Source organism: Lissotriton helveticus, chromosome 12 (genome assembly GCF_964261635.1).
Source record: "Lissotriton helveticus chromosome 12, aLisHel1.1, whole genome shotgun sequence".
In the NCBI taxonomy this organism is placed as follows: Eukaryota; Metazoa; Chordata; class Amphibia; order Caudata; family Salamandridae; genus Lissotriton; species Lissotriton helveticus.
The window spans coordinates 843,362,468-843,385,635 of NC_136073.1; the positions used below are offsets into that span (position 1 = coordinate 843,362,468).

Below are 23,168 nucleotides of genomic sequence, written 5' to 3' on the forward strand. Positions count from 1 at the left end.
TATATATATATATATATATATATATATATATATATATATATATATATATATATATATATATATATATATATATACACACATATACACACAGATATACGATCCGGTTTGGTATCTGTCACCACAAAACAGAGCAGACTTAAATGCGATAAAGTTTTTCTTTTATTTCTCGTCAGCCTTGCATAATGCGTTTCGGTCGTCTAAGGGACCTTGGTCACATGCTATTACAGAGGGACGTATCCTATACTGACTTTTAAATCCCATGAGCCTGATTTTCACTGAAGACATCATTGACAGCATCCCACATTACCTGATACACAATATCTTCGCATAGCATATTGCAACATGTTTGCTCTTCATACTACTGCGGGCTGATTAAGTTTATCAGTTGCATGCACGATTATATATATTTTTTCTCTCCTAAGAAATGCGTGAAGAAATTGCACATTTACCAGTTTAAACAGTTTAAACACTGTAGCACTTGGCACACAGCATACATCTATAATATACAATTAGGTATTTTTAAATTAAACCCATCTGCAAACACAAAAAATATATATATTATCTGTAGGGGTGCTGTGTATTAAATTAAAGCATTTTTGGGTTTGGAACATAATGCAGCATCAGTGTGACAGTCGTGAGCTTAGAGATGTATTGCAGAGAATAAATTGTTAGACGTACATCACAATTACTCAAATGAGAGAGAAAAGTCATGCTGGTCTATGCCGTTACTTCTCCTGCAAGGTCTCCAAATAAAGAGACTGGTATCTCCACTGCATGGTATGCACTGTTGCTATGCTGGCCCATCTCCACTGCATGGTATACACTGTTGCTATGCTGGCCTATCTCCACTGCATGGTATGCACTGTTGGTATGGTAGCCCATCTCCACTGCATGGTGTGCACTGCTGGTATACTGGCCCATCTCCACTGCATGGTATGCACTGCTTGGTATGCCGGCCCATCTCCACTGCACGGTATGCACTGCTTGGTATGCAGGCCCATCTCCAATGCATGGTATGCTGGCCCATCCTCACTGCATGGTATGCACTGGTTGGTATTCTGGCCCATCTCCACTGCATGGTATGCACTGTTGGTATGCTAGCCCATCTTCACTGCATGGTTTGCTTTGCTTGCTTTGCTGGTCTATCTCCACAGCATGGTATGCACTGTTGGTATGTTAGCCCATCTCCACTGCATGGTATGCACTGCTGGTATACTGGCCATCTCCACTGCATGGTATGCACTGCTTGGTATGCTGGTCCATTTCCACTGCACGGTATGCACTGCTTGGTATGCAGGCCCATCTCCAATGCATGGTATGCTGGCCCATCCCCACTGCATGGTATGCACTGCTTGGTAGGCTGGCCCACATTTTCACTGCATGGTATGCACTGCTTGGCATGCTGGTATGCTGGCCCATCTCCACTGCATGGTATGCACTGCTTTGAATGCTGGTCCATCTCCACAGAATGGTGTGCACTGCTTGATATGCTGGTCCAGCTCTACTGCATGGTATGCACTGTTGGTATGCTGGCCCATCTCCACTGCATGGTATGTACTGCTTGGTATGCTAGCCTATCTCCACTTCATGGTATGCACTGCTTCGTATGCTGGTCCATCTCCACTGCATGGTATGCACTGCTTCGTATGCTGGTCTATCTCCACAGCATGGTATGCACTGCTTAGTATGCTGGCCCATCTCCACTGTATGCTTTGCACTGTTGGTATGCTAGCCCATCTCCACTGCATGGTATGCACTGCTTGGTATGCTGGTCCATCTCCACAGCATGGTGTGCACTGCTTGGTATGCTGGCCCATCTCCACTGCATAGTATGCGCTGCTTGGTATGCTGGCCCATCTCCACTGCATGGTACGCGCTGTTGGCATGCTAGCCCATCTCCACTGCATGGTATGCACGGCTTCGTATACTGATCCATCTCCATACCATGGTATGCACTGCTTAGTATGCTGGCCCATCTCCACAGCATGGTATGCACAGTTGGCATGCTAGCCCATCTCTACAGCATGGTATGCACTATTGGTATGCTAGCCCATCTCAACTGCATAGTATGCGCTGCTTGGTATGCTGGCCCATCTCCACTGAATGCTGTGCACTGTTGGTATGCTGTCCCATATCCACTGCATGGTATGCACTGCTTGGTATGCTGGCCCATCTCGACTGACTGGTATGCACTGTTGGTATGCTGTCTCATCTCCACTGCATGGTATTTATTTATTTAGTTATTTATTTATTTATAACATTTATAGAGCGCAATGTTACCAAACGGTGTTCTGGCGCTGGAATGAAAGCTCCCCTAGCCTAAGCCTGAAGTTTAATGTAAGAAAAGCCAAGTTTTCAAGCCTTTACGAAAGGCCATCAAATCTGTAATCTGTCTAAGAGCCAAAGCATAGCATTCCAAGCCCTGGCTGCCCCCAAGACAAAGCTCCTGCCTCCCCATTGCGCTTTCCTTGTCCGGGGGGGGGGTCACGATCAACCCCATGTTAGAAGACCTAAGATGTCTTCCCGGCATGTACCATTGGAAGTACTGTTTTAAAAACGAGGGGCCAAGACCTCGAAGGGCCTTGAAGACTATACACAAAGTTTTGAAAGAGATCCGTTTCCGCACTGGGAGCCAATGCAGCTTCACCAATTCCTGGGAAACGGATGCAAACTTTGGTAAGCCTGTGATGAGTCGAGCTGCTGCGTTTTGCAAGGCCTGTAATTTGTTAAGAAGCCCCTATTGAGCATCAAGAAATAGGCTGTTGCAATAATCAAGGCGGGATAAAACCAGGGCGGTCACCACTGTTTTCTTACACCCATCTGGTAAAAAAGGAAGGATCTTCCGAATTATTTTCAATGTAAAGTGAATGGATGACGTCATTGCATTAACTTGGGGCCTAAAGGTAAGCTTATCGTCGATCAGAACCCCTAGGTTCTTGACCTTCGTGACTGGAATGGGGGGAATACCCACCCTTCAGGCCACCAGTTCGGACTCCAAAAGTTATCGCTGGAGCCGAAAAGTAAAACTTCGGTTTTAGCCAAATTTAATTTTAAACAGTTCCTGGTCATCCAGTGTGAGAAGTTGGCCTGATGTGCAGTGCTCACTATTCTAGTGATCACTATATATCAGTCCAAACAACCCTTATTGATGATTGGTTGTAAGTCAACCTTATAGACCAGCTATCCTAGTAGCATGGATACGAGCAGTCTAAGGCTAAGACTCTAGAGGGCGTGTTAAGCCAGCTGTTTTACCATCACATTACCCCTTGAACACCCAGTGAAAGGACACCACACAAGTGTTATGAAAATAAACAATGTATTTATTAGAATCACAACAACCCTGTACTCTTTATGAGGACAGGGTGCTAAGCACACAACAAAACTCTTACGAAAATACTTTTAAGTTAGCACGTTACACAAATGCCCGAGGGGCACGAAAAACCATATACGCTAAAAGTGGAATGCGAATTACTAGCAGGTAAGTAACGATTCTCAGAGGCTTTGGGATCGCTAGGACTGGACTACTGAACCTTTAGATTACTAGCAGGAGGCCTAGGGAACTCGGGTGCAGAGTGTGCACTCTCACGCGGGATGCGGGACAAAGTCTATGGAAGCTAGAATTCACAAAGTTAGTGTTCACGGGCGAACCCGACCTGGTAGGAAGAAAACGACAGTGGATCCTGACCCTAGGATAGTGAGGCTATGCTGGGACACCGAAGTGCCGAAGTTACCTAGCCCAGGGGCTGCAGCTGCATAGGTCTGAAAAGACGTCGGGGATCTCGTTGCCGGACCAGGAGCCTGGAAGGAAGAAGTTGCTGGCAGGCGACCAGTGAAGGAAAGTTCGATGGATCCAAGCCTGGATCAAGGAAGAAGAAAACCTGAAAGCAGAGGGGACCAAGTTCTTGAATCACTAGCCAGTGATTAAGTGGGCACCAGGATGGCACCGGGCGAAGTCACCGCAGTCAGGTGAGTGGGCGCTGCTGGGCTCTGCAGTCTCTCGGACCAGGAGGCGTTGTCGGCGACCAGGATGGAGGTGCGAGCTGTCCCACGAAGGATGAAGTCGTTGGCGTCGAAGTTACCCAGGATTGGGCAACAAGCCTTGGCTAATTCAAGCCCACGCGGTGGACTCAAAATGGCGTCTTGAGTGGACCAGGAGGGTCCGGGGTGCTCCTCTTCTGGAAGGGAGCAAGGGCCAGTCTGGAGCAACCAGACCAGCAGCAGAAATGTCGTCGGGCGTCGTCGGGAAGGCCACAAGCCAACGGGCTAGTAGCCAAACAACGCGGTGAGCAGCGGAAAGCAGAAGGGCCCCACGCAGATCGTGGAGATGCTGGGGGGCTGCACTTCGGAGCTGGAGCTGCTCAGAGTCGGGGCTTCTCGGACCCCAAAGCACTCACCAGTAGATTACTCGGCGGGCTTGCTGGAAAGAAGTCGTGCAGTCTTGCAGATGGCCGGTCCCTTGAGGTCTCGTCGCACCCACGGTTCTCAGCTGGGCTGTAGAGGTGGGTAGAGGTCAGAGGTGCCAGGGAAGCCGGTTCTCGTCGAGCTGGGCAGTCGGATTCCGGAGGAAGGACTTACAGCAGACCGCAGTGTTCTTAGATGGTGCCTGCGGATGCAGGGTGACTACTCCTTAGTCACAAGGGAGAAATCTTAGGAAGAAGTCTTGAGTTCCTTTCGCAGAAAGTAGTTTCAGGATTCAAAGATGATCTGATTTGGAAGGGGGCCAGTCTCTACCTTTATCCTGTAAAAAGGGGCTGGCACGCGACTAGGTCCTGCCCTATGGGTGGGACCAGGAGGGGGGTGGTTACACCCACTTCCTTGGCGGGCTTTTCCCCAGCACAGGGTCTGGAGTGACCCTGGAACTGGTTCCAGCCAGCCTATGCACAGTGAGCACCGGGGTGCCACGTGCAGTCACCTTCCTCTAAAGCCCTGCCTACTTACAATACACAAAACCCTGTCTGGGACGGTGCTGGCACCGCCCCTGGCAGGAAACCCTTTGTCCTTATCTCCTGCTCTGGGAGGACTCCCAGCAGCAGGAGGGCAGACTTGTGTCTCGGTGGCAGCATCCATTTTGTGGATGCTAAGGCTCTGTCTGACTTTTAACCGGGTTATAGGTTACAGGCATGTCGTGTCCCTCTAGAAGGGTGGAATGCTAACCCCGTCGCCAGAATTGGCGAGGGGTTAGTATTCCAATTCGTATGACACCTTACTCGACATGTTTTGATAAAGCGATACCAGAGTTGGCATATAACCGCGAGGATTATAATGCACTTAAGAGTATATGGTATGCGATATCATGGAAACGGCTAAGGGATGGATCCCGAAAGCCGCAGACAGGCTCAGCTCATGCCAGAGCACCATCTCACACGATTCCAAGCACTCTGCCTTCAGGATTGTTAAGGCCTGCCATAGGAGTGACTGATAGGAGATCTGTGTGTCCATTTTAGGGTTAGATATAGGTATACTATATCTAAAGCAAAGGGTGATTACACCACCTTGCCCCAGCTGTCAAGCAGCCAGTTGTGTCAGATTTGGATGGCCAGCCAGGGGTGGCATAATACATGCTGCAGCCCCTGGTAGGCCCTGGGTACACCTATGCCCTGGGTACCTAAGGTACACTGTACAGGGACTGATAAGGTGGCTCAGTATCCAATTTAGATATGCACCTAAGGTACATGGAATCCATTTTACAGAGAGAGCAGTGGGCCTGAGGTCCTGAATAGCAGGGCCTCAGGTCAACTAAGTCAGAAAACCAGCAAAACACCAGGCAAAAAGTTGGGGGCAACCATAGTCAGGGGTCAACCTTCCTACATCCAGTTAAACCGCTGACATACACTCCTGGAATTTACTGGCTACGCCTTCCTCTTTACCTGGTAGCAGTGACACCACGATCTGCGTATCATCCGCGTAAGATGTGAGTTCAAACCCAAACGATCAAATAACTGGGGCCAGTGACGAGACATAAACATTGAAAAGGGTGGGACTTAGGGAGGAACCCTGGGGAACCCCAAAGGGTAGCACGAACGGTTTAGATTCGAACTCCCCCAGTGCCACAACCTGTACCCTATTAGTAAGGAAAGCTGTCAAGATGTTAAGGGCTTTCCCTTGTATCCCGCAGGCCTCCAAACGATCCACTAAAATCATGTGGTGGACCGTATCGAAGGCCGCTGACAAATCCAACAGGACCAGGGCTGCTCTACCCCCAACGTCCATCACTTTCCTAATCTCCTCAGTCGATTTAATTAAGGCAGATTCGGTACTGTAACCTGCTCTAAAACCATGTTGCGATGGATCGAGGGTTTGTGTGGCCCCTAAAAATGCGCTAAGCTGACTATTCGTGGCTCTTTCTATTAGTTTGGCCGGTAGCGGTAGTCTAGAGATAGGATGGTAGTTATTAGGATTGGTAATGTCTAAATTAGGTTTCTTCAACAAAGGAAGGATCGAGGCCCATTTCCAGCTAGACGGGAATTCACCAGCCACAAACATGTTGTTGAACAAAGTGGCTAAGGTGGTGGCTATAGGAGCCGCAGCTAACTTCGCTCAGTGGCCGGGCAAGGGTCTCGGGGGGGAGCCCGACTTTGTACCTAATAGCAGTTTCTTAATCTCCTCCGTACTCACCGGGGAGAAGTACGAAAGCTTGACCTCATTTGGATTGGCTGTTGAATTCCCCGACCTAGCCTCTGGCACGTTATCCCTAACTTGACCTACAAGGGAGTTAAAGATGTTCTCCACCTTGCTTAAGAAGAACTGAGCTACATCCTCGCACAGTTCCAAACTGGGAGGCCTACTCGCCGGCTTTGGAGCGGCAAGACTCGAAACCGTATTAAACAGTTCCTTAGGCAAACTCCTGGCACAATTAATACGGTTGGTGAAATATCTTTGTTTTGCCTTCCCAATCATGTCTTTATATACCAGCAGACTTGATTTAAGTCTTCTTTTGTCTACCTCATTGTAATTTTTCCGCCAAGCACGTTCCAGTTTCTTACAGACTAGCTTATACTCTCTGAGCTCCACTGAGAACCAAGGGGCCGACGGCATCACTCGAGTGGGGCAACAGTTTTTAGGTGGGGCTAAAATGGTGCAAGCGTGATCAACCCAATTAGAATTGGTGACAGCCGCTTTTTCCACATCTAATGGGAGCGTAGCAATGGATGATACCAAAAGATCCTCCAGGGAGGCCCCCTCTATCTTATTCCAGGCCCTGCAAGTCCTTGCTACTTTTCTAATCTGCCTTGCCCTATGGGATTTTGTTGCAGAGATGTTGAAAAGCACTGCAGCATGGTCAGACCAGGTGACTGGATAGATTTTTGAAACCTCAAGGTCAGGGTGGTTTGTAAAGATTCCGCCCAGGGTATGCACTGTTGGTATGCTGGCCCATCTCCACTGCATGGTATGCACTGTTGGTATGCTGGCCCATCTCCACTGCACAGACCCTCCAGCATTTCGCGATTTCGCGATTCACTAAAAAACGCGAAATCAGCTGGCAAGCACGACGGGCGCGATATTTACCAAACTGCCCGCGAAAAAACACTCTCCCGGTAGGCATGAAAAAATGAAGCCATTTTATTGGCTGTGCGCCCATACGTCATCCCGTGAAACGGCGCTTTACAGCCGTATTTGCTTCCTCGATTGTTTACAATAGTTATGAAAGTGGAGCGAGAAAAGCAAAGTATCACTTCTCTTCTCTCCAGCTGCAGGCTCGACTGGATATAATGTAAACAATTAGGATTCCAGCCCCGGGACGGGAGGGGCGTGCAGATAAGGAAAAGGACTATCTTTTCCTTTCTTGCGCAAACAATACACTGTGTGTGTCTGCTCTGCCACTTCAACTGCCCTCCCCCCTTTCTTTCTTCCTCCCTTTTCTTCCTTCGCTTTGTCTAGCACCTTCTCTCTGACTGAAAACCCTGATTTCAGAAACGGTTCTCCCCCTCTCTTTTTTTCGTTCGGTGATTTGTGCCCTTGTGAAATGGATCCAAAAAAGGAAAACATTGTAATTTACGTCTTTTTGTGATATTTTACTATTCCAAAGCAGTGCTTGAAATGGATAAATAGAAGTGCAGGTACTCTGTAACAGAGTACCTGCTTGTTTCTGAGAAGTGCCGGCACTCTCTCTCTCTATAAAAAAGTGCTGGGTACTTCGTACTGGACAGTACCGGACCAATGAAAGCAATGTTCCAAAGTGTAGCTGTGGGAATAAAAGGTTCAACACATGAAAAATAACTAAATAAAGCCAAACAGAGTGATAGCAAAGTGGGCAGATTGATTTTATTCATACCCAAACACATTTGCGCCACTCTACAGAGTTTGCCAGTGAAGCTTGTCTTTCTTTGAATAGCGTTGTTTTCCCCCGGGCGGGGAACTAGTGCACAAGTGCTGGAGGCACTGCAACACGTGGATTGGAAAACAAAATGTGTACTGCGTCTCGGTGTTCAGAGAATTGGTCTTTTTACTATACTGCTTACATTCTGTAAGGATATAGGCAATGGAAACTGAAATGGGTCTATTCTGTGCCCTGTAGTCATGTCCTTAACTTTTCAGGCAAAAGCACTCACTGATTTCTGAATAGTGAGTGTAAAAGTGTTAAAGTAAACATGTTTTTCCTGCTTACATTTCACATGCTTTACTTAATTTTGTATTCCCTATGAGTATTTGCTTTTTCCAGGATGATGTTACTTTTTTTGTAGGCAGCATATTGCTCTTGTCTAGTGTGTAATTTAAATTGAGCCGTATCCAGGTGTTTATAGCAGGCACAATTGGGTTATAGTTGAGGCAGGGCGAGTTTCTCTCAGTGGGCGGTATGGTGTTTAGTGGGGGAGAGGATGTGACACCATGGTCAGAGCTACTGAATTTGGAACTGGGGAACCTGGTTCTGAAGGATGATTATTGCGAGATGTCTGCCCTGTCAGCACTACCCAAAGGGAGTCAGTGCACGCAACACAAGAGGAGGCTGTACCTCTGCACCCAGGGAGCGATGGGGGGTCTGTGTGACTGCACCAAGGGAGCAAATGGGGGCTGTACGACTGCAACCAGGGAGCGGTGAAAGTGGTACCCTGGCAGGGGTGCACTCATGGGCGCCAAAAAAAAATCCCAGGAAGAAATACGACCCCTCCCACAAGGTTAGTAGATTGGAGCTGTGCTTCCGTAGAGCTGCAGAAACTTTACACATGCCTGTTTCAAAGAGGAATACTATGCTAAAACAGGTTCCATTGATTTAGGGCTGAAAAGGAATGATTACGAGTAAAATAAAGTGCCGCTTTAATGCCGCTAAATTTACATTTTTGTGCCGCTAAATTTGCACTTTTATGCCGCTATATCCTGGGGGGTCTGACTGCATGGTATGCACTGTTGGTATGCTGGCCCATCTCCACTGCATGGTATGCACTGTTGGTATGCTGGCCCATCTCCACTGTTGGCCTTGCAAGTGTAGTACTGCACTGCTGAAGTGTCTATTTCCTCTAGCTCCCTGGCTGCAGAATGACAATGCTAACGGCAATCCTACTGGCCAAGGTAAATAGAGGGTTATGGAAAGGTGAAATCCACAGGTTGGACCGTTTCATTTCTGTTTACCTCATTTGTAATTACTGCATTTACATAATCATATTTCTTGTGTTTAGCTATGAACTTCCAGTCATTCACAGACAAACTGCACCTCGGTAGCCAAACTAATATCCTATATAACGAACTCCACTCATTCAGGAATGAAATCCATATAAAGGACTTAAATCGGCACACCAAATCTCAAATACTAATTTTTATAATTTATTGTTCTGAATCTCACACAAACACAGCCTTTCATTTGGGAAATCGGTGTTATTCTTTATTTACTGAATTTCATATAAGCGTCGGCCTTGTTTTCCATATCTATGAAATTGAGGTGAATAATATTTTCACAACCTCTCCAACATAAAATATTGATTGTATATGCCTGGGCTTCTCTTGGATGTTTAAGTGGCTCTCAAACAGATTTCTTTTGCTAAAAGGAACCTATGCCTCTTCAGGCTCACATCATCCCAGCCTTAGAAACATTTTGTTTTCTTCTAAATGAGGCCTTTGAGAGTAGCTTATCACCAGTTAATCAGCAATAGACATTCCAGTGTTTGATGGCAGATTTCTCTTGCCTCCTCTTGAAGTTCAGCAAAACAACAATAGTATGTATAATGGCACCACAGAATCATGTTTTCCCCATTAACCATTCGCAAGCGCACCCCTGTGTATTAACCTTTGCTTATGCTCTCCGTTTGAAGTTCTCTATCACGTGGGAGCATTGACACATTGCTTTTTAAGCTGCAGCAGGTGGTGTGAAATAGATTCTGTTCAGCTTGTTGCACAGAGTCATATTTTCTCAGAAATAAGGGCTTTGAAGTCGTGAGTAGATATCTGTCCTGCACAACTCTTTCAACCTGTGGCGTCAACAATAAATGAATAGCTTGCTTTGTCTGCTCGAACACACCTCAGGTTTACGTGCTTTGGAGCACAAAGTGCTTGTTGTATCTGGAAGGCTTATTGAGGAATAATCCCTCACTGTTTTATCCGAAGACACTTAACAAGGCTCGGCAAACAATGAACGGCAAAACAGAGCTTTGTGGCTTCTGCAATCTGATAGGCCGAGCTGACATGGAACCCGCACGCACCTCATACCAGGAGGCCTTAGTATTAAGAAATTCGATCCTGCACAGAGTGACCAGAGAAGTCGTGGATAAGAGTCCTCCCACACCAATAGGAGAGAGGGAGCACCAGCCTGCATGTCTACTGGAAAGCCACCGCCCACTCTTTTGAGATTACAAAACAGACACACTGATTGCAATTCATTGGGGAAATAGATTTCTTGCAAAATTCATCATCCAGCTGCAATCACACCCAAAGAAATAACATTTTTGAACTTCCACAGATTTCTTTCATTTTTCCTATGATGCAACCATAGTCCTGCAGATAAGTTAAATTTCTTCCTTGACCTAGTATCCTATGCCAGTTATTTTGAGGGAGATGTTATTTTTTTTTAAATTTCAAATCATTTTTATTAAGAATTTTACACATACATTTTAGACGTCGCTCTTCACGGGGTAGGATCCCCGGCTGGGCGTACCTGCTTGTGGTACAAGTTACCTTATTCATGATTGGATGCCCCCTTAGTACTGTCCTACTATAAGAGTGAAGGTAAGTGGAAGGTGGAAAGGAGAAAAAGTGTGTGTAGAAAGAAAAAGAATAAAAGAAGGGGGTGTGCGCGGGGGTGATATGCTCGTATTACACCTTCGTGTGTGGGCATGGCCTGCTTTTGGTGGGATGGGCTGCAATTCCAGTGTTCACGGGGGTTCGTAGTGTCCCAGGAACTCATCTAGTGTATCCCACATGCCCTTGGTTGCTGGCTTCCAGGGTGAATTGCGAAGAGTGATGCTGTCCGCGCATTTCAGGTGAGTTATCCAATTGAGCCACCCCTTGAATGATGCCCTCCCTGTATCCTACCACTTGGAGACCACCATCTTAACTGCTGACGTTAGCAAGAGGTCTAGGAGGTCCCTGTCTTGTTGTGAGTTCAAGTTAGTTGTTATAAATGCTGTAGTGAGGGTTGGGAAGTCTGGTCTTAGTGTGCACCCCAGTAGTAGTTTTTTGATAAATATAAATATCTCTGCCCAGAAGTTTTTAACTTTAGGGCATTGGAAGATGAGGTGAGCTAGATCTCCTTTTTCCCTCTCGCAGTTCCAGCATAGCTTAGTGTCTCTAAGTCCTAATGTTGCTAGCCGTGCGGTTGCCCAGTATGTCTTGTACAGTAGCCAGAATTTTGTCTGGACCAGTGTTGATGTTATCTTGTTCTTTGAGGGGGAGGACCAGAGGGTCTCCAGTTCGTGTTTGTTCAATGTGGAGTTGTTTTGTACTGTCCAGTAGTCCAGTAGCTTATCATTGATTTTGGTAGAAGTAGGGCGTAGTAGTTAGCCTGGACATATAGTGTATGATTGAGGGGGTGACAACTAACTGAGTTGATGGAGTGGTGTCAATGCAACCATTTACAGCTCTACACATGCCCTGTTAAAACCAGCTTGCTGTACTTTAAGATGTATTGTTTAGTGTTTGAATCCAGTCTCACAAAAATCAAAACTATTTGCTAAAGGACCATCATATCAATATCTGCATGGGATTTTCAGTGAGGTAGTAGCAACCTGTGCAAGCTGACAGAAAAATATCAAAGTTTGTTGGTAATAGATGCATGTTTGATATTAAGTGCAAAGCTGTTCTAATAGTAGGCTTTGCCGCATGCTGGGTTTACTTGAAAAAAGAAGTCCGTTGCTCAGCCGAGGAGGACAGTGGTTCTTACACTTTCGATCTTGATATTTACAAAGTAAGAATGCATTTAAAAGCTATAGCACTGCTACATTAATTCAAATGTCGTTATTGAGTTTGGATAATGAATTATTGGAAGTGGATTGTTACAGTAAGAAGACTACGAGTATTTGTAAGTCTGACGTCAAAGATAAAGGACTCGATTTATATATTGGCAGTAAGCATACCCCATTGCAACGACAAAGGAGTATGCCTACCACCAACATAATGGTCCACCTGCTGAATATTGAAGTGGGTGGATCTTACTTTGACATCTGGGGAGACTACTCCGTCTCCGCCGTCGCTAAACTTCTCCAACAGCCCAACAGAGTAAGGGCCATCAGAGAATTGACTGTATGTCCGCTTGCCTAATTTGAATGGCCGGACATAGATGTTTCTTACTGCCCGTTACCACCAGGAAAACCCTGGCAGTAAGGGGTATTAAAAAACAAAAAGTTCCCCCGTCTGCCTCTGTGGAAGACTTCTGTCACCAGAGCACCAGAAACTGGTGTTTTAGAAAAGGAAGATTATTATAATGTTTTACACGTTTACTTTGCATTACAAATATTTAGCATGCAAGGCAAAGGGAAATACTGTAATATGCCTAGAATCCCACTGTTTATGGTCAGCTGCTGAACTAGGACATGAAACCCTGAGCTCCAGGATGGTTGGTTAGTAACTTAGCCACATAGAAGAACATTAAATATTGTTCATGTTCTAAATGTTGTATTATGATGCGATGTGGCATACAAAATGATAGTGTTCTGAGGGATGAGTTTGTTGTGGCACAATGAGTTATTTTTCAGTGCAGTGTTCTATGGTATTTTATGATGTGATTTTACGCTGGGTTTGGGTTCTAAAGCTATGTTGTGCTGCACAGTAGAGTGGGGTACCATCCTAGTGTGTGCTATTGCGAGTGACACGCTGCTGTGTTATGTTATCATCCCCTCATATGGAGGCCACGCAGCGGTGAAAGGAGCGACCTCTGACCCTGCTCGCAGGCAGGTCGCTCCCCATGCTGCTGCATTGTTTTTGCCAGACTTTGCTTTGCTTGCCTAAATCGGTTTTGCCAGACTTTGCTTGCTTGCCTTATTTTGTTTTCCTTTTGCTTCTCCTCAGTGCCCGGTTTTCTCTTTGCTCCCCCCGCCGTCCCTCACCAGTTTTTTCCCCGCCACTGCGTCCCTGGCCCCCTGCTCTCCCATTCGCCACCCCGCTCCCGCCTCCCAGCTGCTCCTCCCTCCCACCTCACCTCATATGGAGGCCGCGAAGCAGACGCGCACAGAAGCTGCTCCTCCCTCCCACCTCCCCTCATATGGAGGCCGCAAAGAGGACGCACCGAAGGCAAGCCCGCCTGCGCCCATCCGCGCCCGGCGCCAGACCCCCAGGAAGCCACGAACGCCACAACGCCCGCCCCCGCTACGATGCCAGCACCCTCCACGCACTCAACGCCGGACGCCCCGAGGCGTACCCAAGGACCCTTCTCCTGCCGGAACTAAAGCTTCACCAGCATCCGGCCCGCCAACCCACTGAGCTCGAAAGAACCCAACTACCTCAGATGCATTCTTCTCAAAACCCGCTCCGCCCACAAACACGCCGTTAAACTCTGGGATTTACTCGACTCAACCACCCCAGACCTCGCCTTCCTGACGGAGCCCTGGCTGAACCCCTCCTCGGCACCCGACATCACCACAGCCATCCTGGAAAGCTACAAGATCACCCGCAGGGACTGCACCAACGGAGTAGAAGGAGGAATAGCCATCGTCCACAGGAACACCCTCAGAGTCTCGACCAACACCGATGACACCCTCAGCACTGCCGAACACCTGCACTTCCAGATCCACACTGACCCAAACACCTCCCTCAGAGGAACCCTCATCTACAGACCCCCCCAGATCCCGACCACAGTTCAGTGACTCCATCGCCGACTTCGTCAGGACACACGCCCTCGCCTCCACAGACTACATCCTACTGGGGACCTGAACTTCCACCTCGAGAAAAACAACAACACCAACTCCACTATCCTGATCGACAACCTAGCCATTCTCGGACTCAGAAAACTCGTCACAACACCCACCCACTTCGCCGGCCACATGCTTGACCCCATCTTCTCCGCAAGTCCCCACGTCTCCTTCAACCACACCACTGAACTCCACTGGACCGACCATCACTGCATCCACTTCACCTTCCGGAAACCCACCACGCACCACCACACCCAACAGATGCCTCGCCGCTGCTGGAGCAAAGTCACCAAAGAACAGCTAACCACCACCCTCGATCAGAGCCCACCAGCCGACCCCACCGACCCCGACACCGCTGCCTGTAACCTCAGACAGTGGATCGACGACTGCGCCAACACCCTCGCCCCGGTCAGGAAACCCTCCAACAGCCACTCCAGCAAGGAAGCCAGCTGGTTCACTGAAGACCTTCAGGCCTCCAAGCAAACCTGCCGGAAGCTAGAGAAGAACTGGCTCAGAGAACGAACACCAGACAGCTACGCAGCCCACAAAAACGCCACCCGCAGACACCATCACCTCATCAGAACCGCCAAAAGAGCCTCTTTCAAAGACCGCCTAGACAACAACGCACACAACAGCAAAGAGCTCTTCAGCATCGTGAAAGAACCCTCCAATCCCAGCTCCAACACCAACGACATCCCACCTTCGCAGGACCTGTGCGACTCACTGACCACCTTCTTCCATCGCAAAATCACAGACATCCATAACAGCTTCAACGCCACGACCGCCCCAACAACCATGAGACCTCGGCCCCCACAACCACCATCCGCACCAACCGCCTGCTCTCCTGGACCAACTTTAATAACGAAGACACCATCAAGATCATGAACACCATCCATTCCGGATCGCCGTCAGACCCATGCCCTCACCACGTTTTCAACAAAGCCAGCACCACCATCGCACCCCATCTCCGGAGAGCCATCAACATTTCCTTCGAGACAGCTACCTTACTGGAGAGCTGGAAGCATGCCGAGATCAACGCCTTACTCAAGAAACCAAAGGCGGACCCCAAGGACCTGAAGAACCTCCGGCCCATCTCCCTGCTCCCGTTCCTGACGAAGGTCATCGAGAAGACCGTCAACAAACAACTGACCAGCTACCTCGAGGAGAACAGCATCCTGGACCCATCCCAGTCCGGGTTCCACAGCAGCCACAGCACCGAAACTGCCTTCATCGCCGCCACCGATGACATCAGGACCCTACTTGACAATGGAGAAACCGCGGCCCTCATCCTCCTGGTCCTATCAGCTGCCTCGACACGGTCTGCCACCGCACACTACGCACACGCCTCCACGATGCCGGCATCCAAGAGAAGGCCCTGGACTGGACCACCTCCTTCCTCTCCGGCAGGACACAGTGCGCCCGCCTCCCCCCCTTCCGCTCCGAAGCTACCGAGATCATCTGCCGCATACCCCAAGGCTCATCCCTCAGCCCAACACTGTTCAACATCTACATGGCACCGCTCACCCACGTCGCACGACTGCCCTCACCGCCAAAACCAACCTCCACGAAGGAATGAAGGCCATCGCTGAATGGATGAGGAACAGCCGACTGAAACTGAACTCGGACAAGACGGAGGTCCTCATCCTCGGAACCAGCCCTTCGGCCTGGGATGACTCCTGGTAGCCGACCGCACTAGGAACAGCTCCAACACCCACCGACCATGCACGCAACCTAGGGGTCATCCTTGACTCCACCCTTTCCATGACTAAGCAGGTCAACTCCGTCTCTTTCTCCTGCTTCAATACCCTCCGCATGCTCCTCAAGATCTACATGTGGATCCCCACCGAAACAAGAACGGTCACCCTGGCCCTCGTCAGCAGCAGGTTGGACTACGGGAATGCCCTCTATGCAGGAGCCTCGGCCAAACTCCTGAAACGGCATCAACGCATCCCGAACGCCTCTGCGCGCCTGATCCTCGACATCCCTCGCCGCAGCCACAACACACCCCACCTGAGAGACCTGCACTGGCTCCCCGTCAACAAGAGGATCACCTTCAAGCTCCTCACCCACGCACATAAGGCACTCCACAACACCGGACCGGTGTACATCAACAGATGGCTCAGCTTCTACACCCCCACCCGCCAGCTCCGCCGACCTCGCCCTCGCCACAGTCCCCCGCATCCGAAGAGCGACCTCCGGCGGCAGATCGTTCTCCCACCTCGCTGCCAAGACCTGGAACACTCTCCCCATCCACCTACAGCAGACCCAAGACCTGCTGTCCTTCAGAAGACTCCTCAAGACCTGGCTTTTCGAGCAGTAGCAGCACCTCCTACCCCCATCGCCTTGAGAACCTCACGGGTAAGTAGTGCACTTTAAAAATGCTATGATTGATTGATCATTCATTTCACATCACAAGGATGCTTCAGATTCCTTGGATATCAAAGTTGTGAGCACTTAGGAGGAGGGTAATCATCAGGATTAGGCACTATTTACAAAATGTACTTTGCAGGTTTTACAATTCCGAAAAATATTGCTTTGTGTTTTTAGACCTTGCTCTTTAATGAAATAAGCTGTTTTGCACCAACCTCACTAAGCCGAAGCATGATTTTCAAAAGGTGAATGCTAACAGTGGGCCCGTTGAAGTTTATGTTGAAGTGCAAGGGGTCTGCAATGCATCAACTTGGAATCATGTCCTCAAAAAATACTGGCATGGAAAATGGCATCAATATCATTCGACGTGCCATCAAGCAGCATGTTGCCATCATGAAATCCATAAAAATTGCCTCAGACCTTATGACAGGACGACAAGTGGCACAGTGAACGCACCTAGAACAGTAGTTCTTAGCCTTTAGACTTCTGTGTACCCCAACCTAATCCTTCCTGGAATCTGGGGACTCCCCATCGAGTCAATACTGGAAGCAGTGGACCTAGGCCTAAGCAATTTCAATGATTTAACAAAATAAATTACACAAATATACAGAAACAAGTATTCACCAAATAGAAAAATGCAGAAATATTTTATTTAAGTCACAATCAAATTAGAATAAAAAAAATTGCACTTTTAATAGGAAGATTGGAAGTTTTCTAAATTAAATTGAGGCCACCCATCATCCCTACTATATCCTGGTTGATGCATTTGCTCTGCTCCCAAGAATCACTCTCAGGATAACAACTTAATTTTTAGCCTCCTACTTCAAATTCCTTCACATTTACCACATGTCAGAACATTTTCATGTTTGCTTCTTTATTAATATACGCTTTAATAATCTGTTAATATGATTTCATTTTTTAAGCAGGCGTGGATACCTAGACCACAGGTTTATAGCCGCTGCCCTAGAAACGTGCTTGCCTATGTAACACGTGATACCTCAGATAGTAAGCAATCTTGACTCTGCTTTAGTTGTTTGCTAGCACAGTTATAACTGCAACCTAGTGTGGAGTCTGATAGTAAAATTACAGAGCTGAACAAATTGTCACCGCTTGCATCCTTCTTTTCCAGGTGAGCTTGTTTACCAGGCAGCCTCTCCAGACGAAGAAGCTCTTGTCACAGCTGCCAGGAATTTTGGGTACGTGTTTCTTGCACGGACTCAGGACACTATCACGGTCAGTGAGCTCGGAGTAGAGAGAATTTATCAAGTACTGGCCCTGCTGGACTTCAACAGCACTCGCAAAAGGATGTCAATTCTAGGTGAGAGGCTCCGGGAGCAGGGAGAGTGTACTCGGAGGAAATGTTGCAAGCTAGGGATAGATGTGTGGTGAGAACTGAGAAGGGGCAGGTTTGATAGAATCACAGGAAAGATGGTAGGGAGGAGTATGGGTGTGTGGTGTCAAAGGAGAAACCTAGAATAACCTGCTAACTTTACTGACATTGTACCAACATTAAAGGCAAAATAAAGAGTATGGACAGCCAACCAAGAAAACCTATGCCTATGACTTTCTTAGGGCTTTACTTGGGATTTAGCAGACAGGCTGCAAAAGCACCAATGTAGCGCTGGACCTACCTTTGCTGACCAAGCCACAACCCAGTCACCAAAAACGATTCCACTGTCACAACCTGAGGACTTTCGGCGTACCTCCACAATGCCAATTAACCACAATTACACGGGGCATGGAGGACCGGTTGACTTTTTCTCCCTGAAGACAACTTCCTAAAGCATTTTTTGTTGTTGAAAAAAACAAAGGCTACAAGGACATTAAAGTTAGGCTCATGTTTCAATCATACAAAACCAGATAAATTCTGCAGTTATAGTTACCTGAGATAACTATCATTTACGCCCCCACAATTCACTGACTATGACCTCACATATTACATCACTCAAGACATGGTCAGTGACTTCACAGATGACATCTCAAATGACATCACTGAAGACATTACTGATTACATCATCCAGTGAGTGTTTTCTAAAAGTATATGAGTGTTAAACATATATACCATGGTATTAAAAAAGTTAAATAGTATACTTTCTGAACTACTAGTGCGTGATAGTATTTCTAACAAATATTATGTGACTGGCCGTGTGTATATGTGTGTGAGTGGGTATCTGTGTGGGTGTGTGAGTGGCTGTATCAGTATATAAGTAGGTGTGTGAGTAGCTGCATGGGTGAGTGAGTGGCTATGTGAGTAACTGTACTGGTGAGTGAGTGGGTGTCAGTGGCTGTATGGGTGACTGAGTGTGTGAGTGTCTGTATGAGCCTGTGAGTGGGTGTATAAGTGGTTGTCGGGGTGAGTGACTGTTTGAGAGGATGCTTGGTTAAGTGAGTTGTGTGTGACTGGCTGTAATGAAGAGTAAGTGTCCATGTGAATGAATGTATGGGTGAGTGACTGGATGTGTTAGTGCCTATATGGATGTGTGAATGGGTATGTAAGTGGCTGTGTGGGTGTGTGAGTGCTTTTATGGGTGAGTGAGTTGCTGTGTTAAGAGACTGTACGGGTGAGTGAATGGGTCTGTGAGTGGATGTATAGGTGAATAAGTGGGTGTGTGACTAGCTGTTTGGGTGAGTATAAGGCCCTATGAGTGGCTGTATGGGTAAGTGAATGGTTGTATGAGTAGCAATATGGGTGAGTGGTTGTGTGAGTGCCTGTATGAGTGAGTGAGTGGGTGTGTAAGTGGCTCCATGTAATGAGTGAGTGGTTGTGTGAGCACTTGTATGTTGTTAATGGTTGTGTAGGTTTATGAGTGGGTGTTTGAGACATTGTATGGGAGTGGCAGTGGGCGTGTGAGTGGTTCTGTGAATGATATCATCAGTGATGTCGTCAGTGATGCAATTTGACATGTCATCAGTGATGTCACTGACCAGGTTATGATTGATTTATTAATGTGAGGTCATAAGAAGTGCATAGTGGGGTGCAAGTTATAATTAGCGCAGGTAAACATAACTGCTGAATTTCACTGGCTTTGTAAGAGTGAAATCTAAGCCTAACTATAACGTACCTGTAACCTTTGGGTTTTTTCAGTTAATTTCTAAGGATTTTTAAATTCTATTTCCTAACTATATCATACCTGGAACCTATGCTTTTTTCAGTGAATTTTCTATTTCATAACTGTAACATTTCTGTAACCTTAGTTTAAGTTAAATTCTAAGGTTTTTCTAATTTTATTTCCTAACTGTAACCTGTAACCTTTTGGAGTGAGTGTGTGACTGAGTGCTAGTGTCTCAGTGGGTGTGTGATTGAGTGCCTGAGTGAAGGTTTCAATGTGTATGAGTGGGTGTGTGTGTCTGAGTGGACCTAGGAATGGCTGCATAAGTGCCTCACTAGGTCTGTGATTGAGTGCGTGAGTCTCTGAGTGGGTCTGAGAGTGGGTTTGTGATTGAGTGCGTGAGTCTCTGAGTGGGTCTGAGAGTGGGTTTGTGAGTGGGTCTGTGAGTCTCTGAGTGGATCTGTGAGTGGGTGCGCAAATGTCTCAGTGAGTAGGTGCGTGAGTGTCGCAGCAACAACGAAAAAAAAAACCAAGCATGGGCTCCTGCGCTTCTTTAGGAAAAAGCCTCTCCCTGGCCACATATGGCCCCAGGGACCCTAGTCAACGGGTCCCCCGGTCATAACTCACAGGGCAAAGGGGCTGCTTGGCCCCCCAGATCCCTAGGCTAATTTCGGCACCGGGGACCCCATAATACCCCAAGGCCCAACCATGTCTTTTAGTACAGGTTTCTGGCCTTTAATTTGCCTCTTTCTGCTCATCTCTCACCTTTATTTTGACTCTTTATTCTCATTGCTGAACTTTATTTTGCCTCTTTCTGCTCATTTCCACCTTTATTTTGTCTCTGTGGTCTTAGCTGACCTTTATTTTGCCTCTTTCTGATCGGTTCTCACCTTTAGATTGCCTCTTGCTGCTGGTTTTTGACCTCTATTTTGCCTTTTTCTGCTAGTTTCTGCCTTTATCCGTCCTCTTTCTGCTCCCTTCTGCCCTTTATTTTGCCTCTTTATGACCTTTATTCTGCCTCTTTCTGATCATTTAAGACCTTCATTTTTCCTCTTTCTGCTTGCACCTGCCCTTTATGGTTCCTCTTTCTGTTCATTTCTGACCTGTATTCTGCTTCTTATTGCTAGGTTCTGACCTTTATTCGTCCGCTTGCTGCTCACTTCTAACCTCGATTTTGCCTCTTTCTGCTCATTTCAGACTTTTATTCTGCCTCCTTCTGCTCGTTTTTCATCTTTATTTTGCCTCTTTCTGCTAATTTCTGACTTTTATTCTGCCTCTTTCTGCTCATTTTGACCTCAATTATGCCTCTTGCTGCTCATTTTTAACCTTTATTTTGCCTTTTTCTGGTCGTTTTATACCTCTATTCTGCCTCTTTCGGCTCGTTTCTCACCTTTTCTTTGCCTCTCTGCTTGTTTCTCACCTTTATCTTGCCTCTTTCTACTCATTGCTGAGCTTTATTTTGCCTGCTTCTGCTCATTTCTGATCTCTATTTTGCCTCTTTCTACTCACTGCTGGCCATTATTTTGCCTCTTTCTGCTCATTTACAGATCTCTATTTTGCCTCTTTCTACTCACTGCTGGCCATTATTTTGCCTCTTTCTGCTCATTTACAGATCTCTATTTTGCCTCTTTCTGCTCATTGCTGGCTTAATGTTACCTCTTTTTACTCCTTTATTTCTACTGTATAGGGGAGGAGGGCTCCTCCTCGGGCTGATTTCAGTCCCAGTGACCCTATCACCTGGGGCCCGACCATGTGTCCTGGGTGCCCCCAAGGCACCCATTCTGTGATGGGACCACAGGTCTCAAGGCCCCGCAGTCCGAACTAGCTCTCCACCTCCTGCAGAAGCCGGCGTTGCTGCTGCAAGCAGGGAGCTGCTTTAAATAGCAGCTCCCTGCTTGTGGGAGCAGTGTTTTTATTTGTTCCCCTGCACGCATATTTATGAGCAAGAAAACAGATTAAATCTCCGCTTTCTGCAAGCCTGAGCTGTTTGATAGCTCTGGCTTGTAGAAAGCGGAGTTATGATTGCTTTTGCTTTGCAGGTGTCGTCTGCTCCCAGCAAGCAAAAGCAAACAGCTACCTCCTGAGGGTAAGCACCTCAGAAGTAGCAGGAGCCAGACTTGGGGGTGGCGGTCCACAGGACCATAAATGGCCCCCCTCTATTGTAGAATTTAACCCCAGGGAGGTAGTGGTACCCCATGTTTCTAATAAATTGCCTTGGGGAGGGGGGGGGGGTCCCATAGGGCTGCGTAGGCAGCACCCACCACATAATTTTCCCGTGATTTGCCCCAGGGAGGTGGTGGTCTATCGGGCACAGCTGTGAGGGGGGGCTTCTCTGGCCCCTCAAATTATGTTACTGTGATTTGCCCTGGGGAGGTGGTGGTCCCCGGGGCTTACGCAGACCAATCGGGCCTGCCCGCATACATATTTTAGAGTGCTCCGAGCAGGTGGCGGTCCCCGGGGGTGCGGCGCAAGCCTCCCCGCATTCATTTATACACATTTGCCCGCGCACATTGCGTCCCCCGGGCTTTCATAAACCCTAGGAGGGGGGCCCATGCTCCCCCCTCCTATTTTTGTAGTATGCCCCGGAACATGGCCCATCCGGGGGCTATAATAAAACAGGGACAGACGACTGCGCTTGGTTTTTTCCCAAAATTTACAGCGGATACGCAACCCCTCCGTGTTTTTGCAGTAATTATATATATATATATATATATATGTACGACAACCATTCCCGGCTGTTCCCAGTCTCTGGTTACGGCGAGTCTGTGCGGGTGCCGGCCACCCTATTTACAAAGACAACTTTTTCCTCCCAGTTCGAAGAAAATTGCACAGACTACTCACGATGCTTCAATGATTTTATTTACACGAAGTCAGCAGCTCCCTACCGACGCGTTTCGCCACTTAAGGCTTGGTCACGGTGAATGTGATCAGTTACAAGCTTCTATTTACATCTTAAGTCATTAACATAAACAAAGGACTTTTCGTGTTGGGTTACACAGACTATCTTGTAGTCGCCATCTTGGAGTGTGTCATAATATCGTTATTGCCACCAAACTATACACAAATTAAATTTGCAGCGTTTTACCAGTTTCTACATATTTACATTGCGTTTGCTTCATGTCGCCCAAGTGGGCAAATCATTTTAATTGATACACTGTTAAATTTATCAATAATTCCTAACATTTAGAATTATTGTAGCGCCTGTTTGGGCTTTTGTAACCTTATATACACAATATTAATAGTTGTGTTTCAACAAATCATAAAGTCCAACAAATGTATCGCCTGATCTGGCTTAAGTCATGCCCCAGTGGGCTCGTGTACCAAGTCGCAATGCCTGAACTGATACGCTCCACAATTTACAAAAAGTCTTGCCCCAGTGGGCTAATCGTGAGTGGCTCTCCTTGTCTCCAAAACAATGTTACGTTTGTCCTCCAGATCTTATTGCATGTTCCTGCATGAAAAAGATGTAATTATTTAAAAT

The 23,168-nt window shown here is 47.3% G+C and overlaps 1 protein-coding gene across 1 annotated transcript in view; it reads left to right on the forward strand.

Moving 5' to 3' along the window:
• LOC144798879 (phospholipid-transporting ATPase IK-like) overlaps window positions 1-23,168 on the forward strand; it is a 441,858-nt gene that overhangs the window by 280,286 nt on the left and 138,404 nt on the right. The window contains exon 16 of the mRNA XM_078669971.1: window positions 17,767-17,955. Coding sequence (XP_078526097.1) covers window positions 17,767-17,955 — 189 coding nt within the window. The remainder of the gene's footprint in view (window positions 1-17,766; window positions 17,956-23,168) is intronic.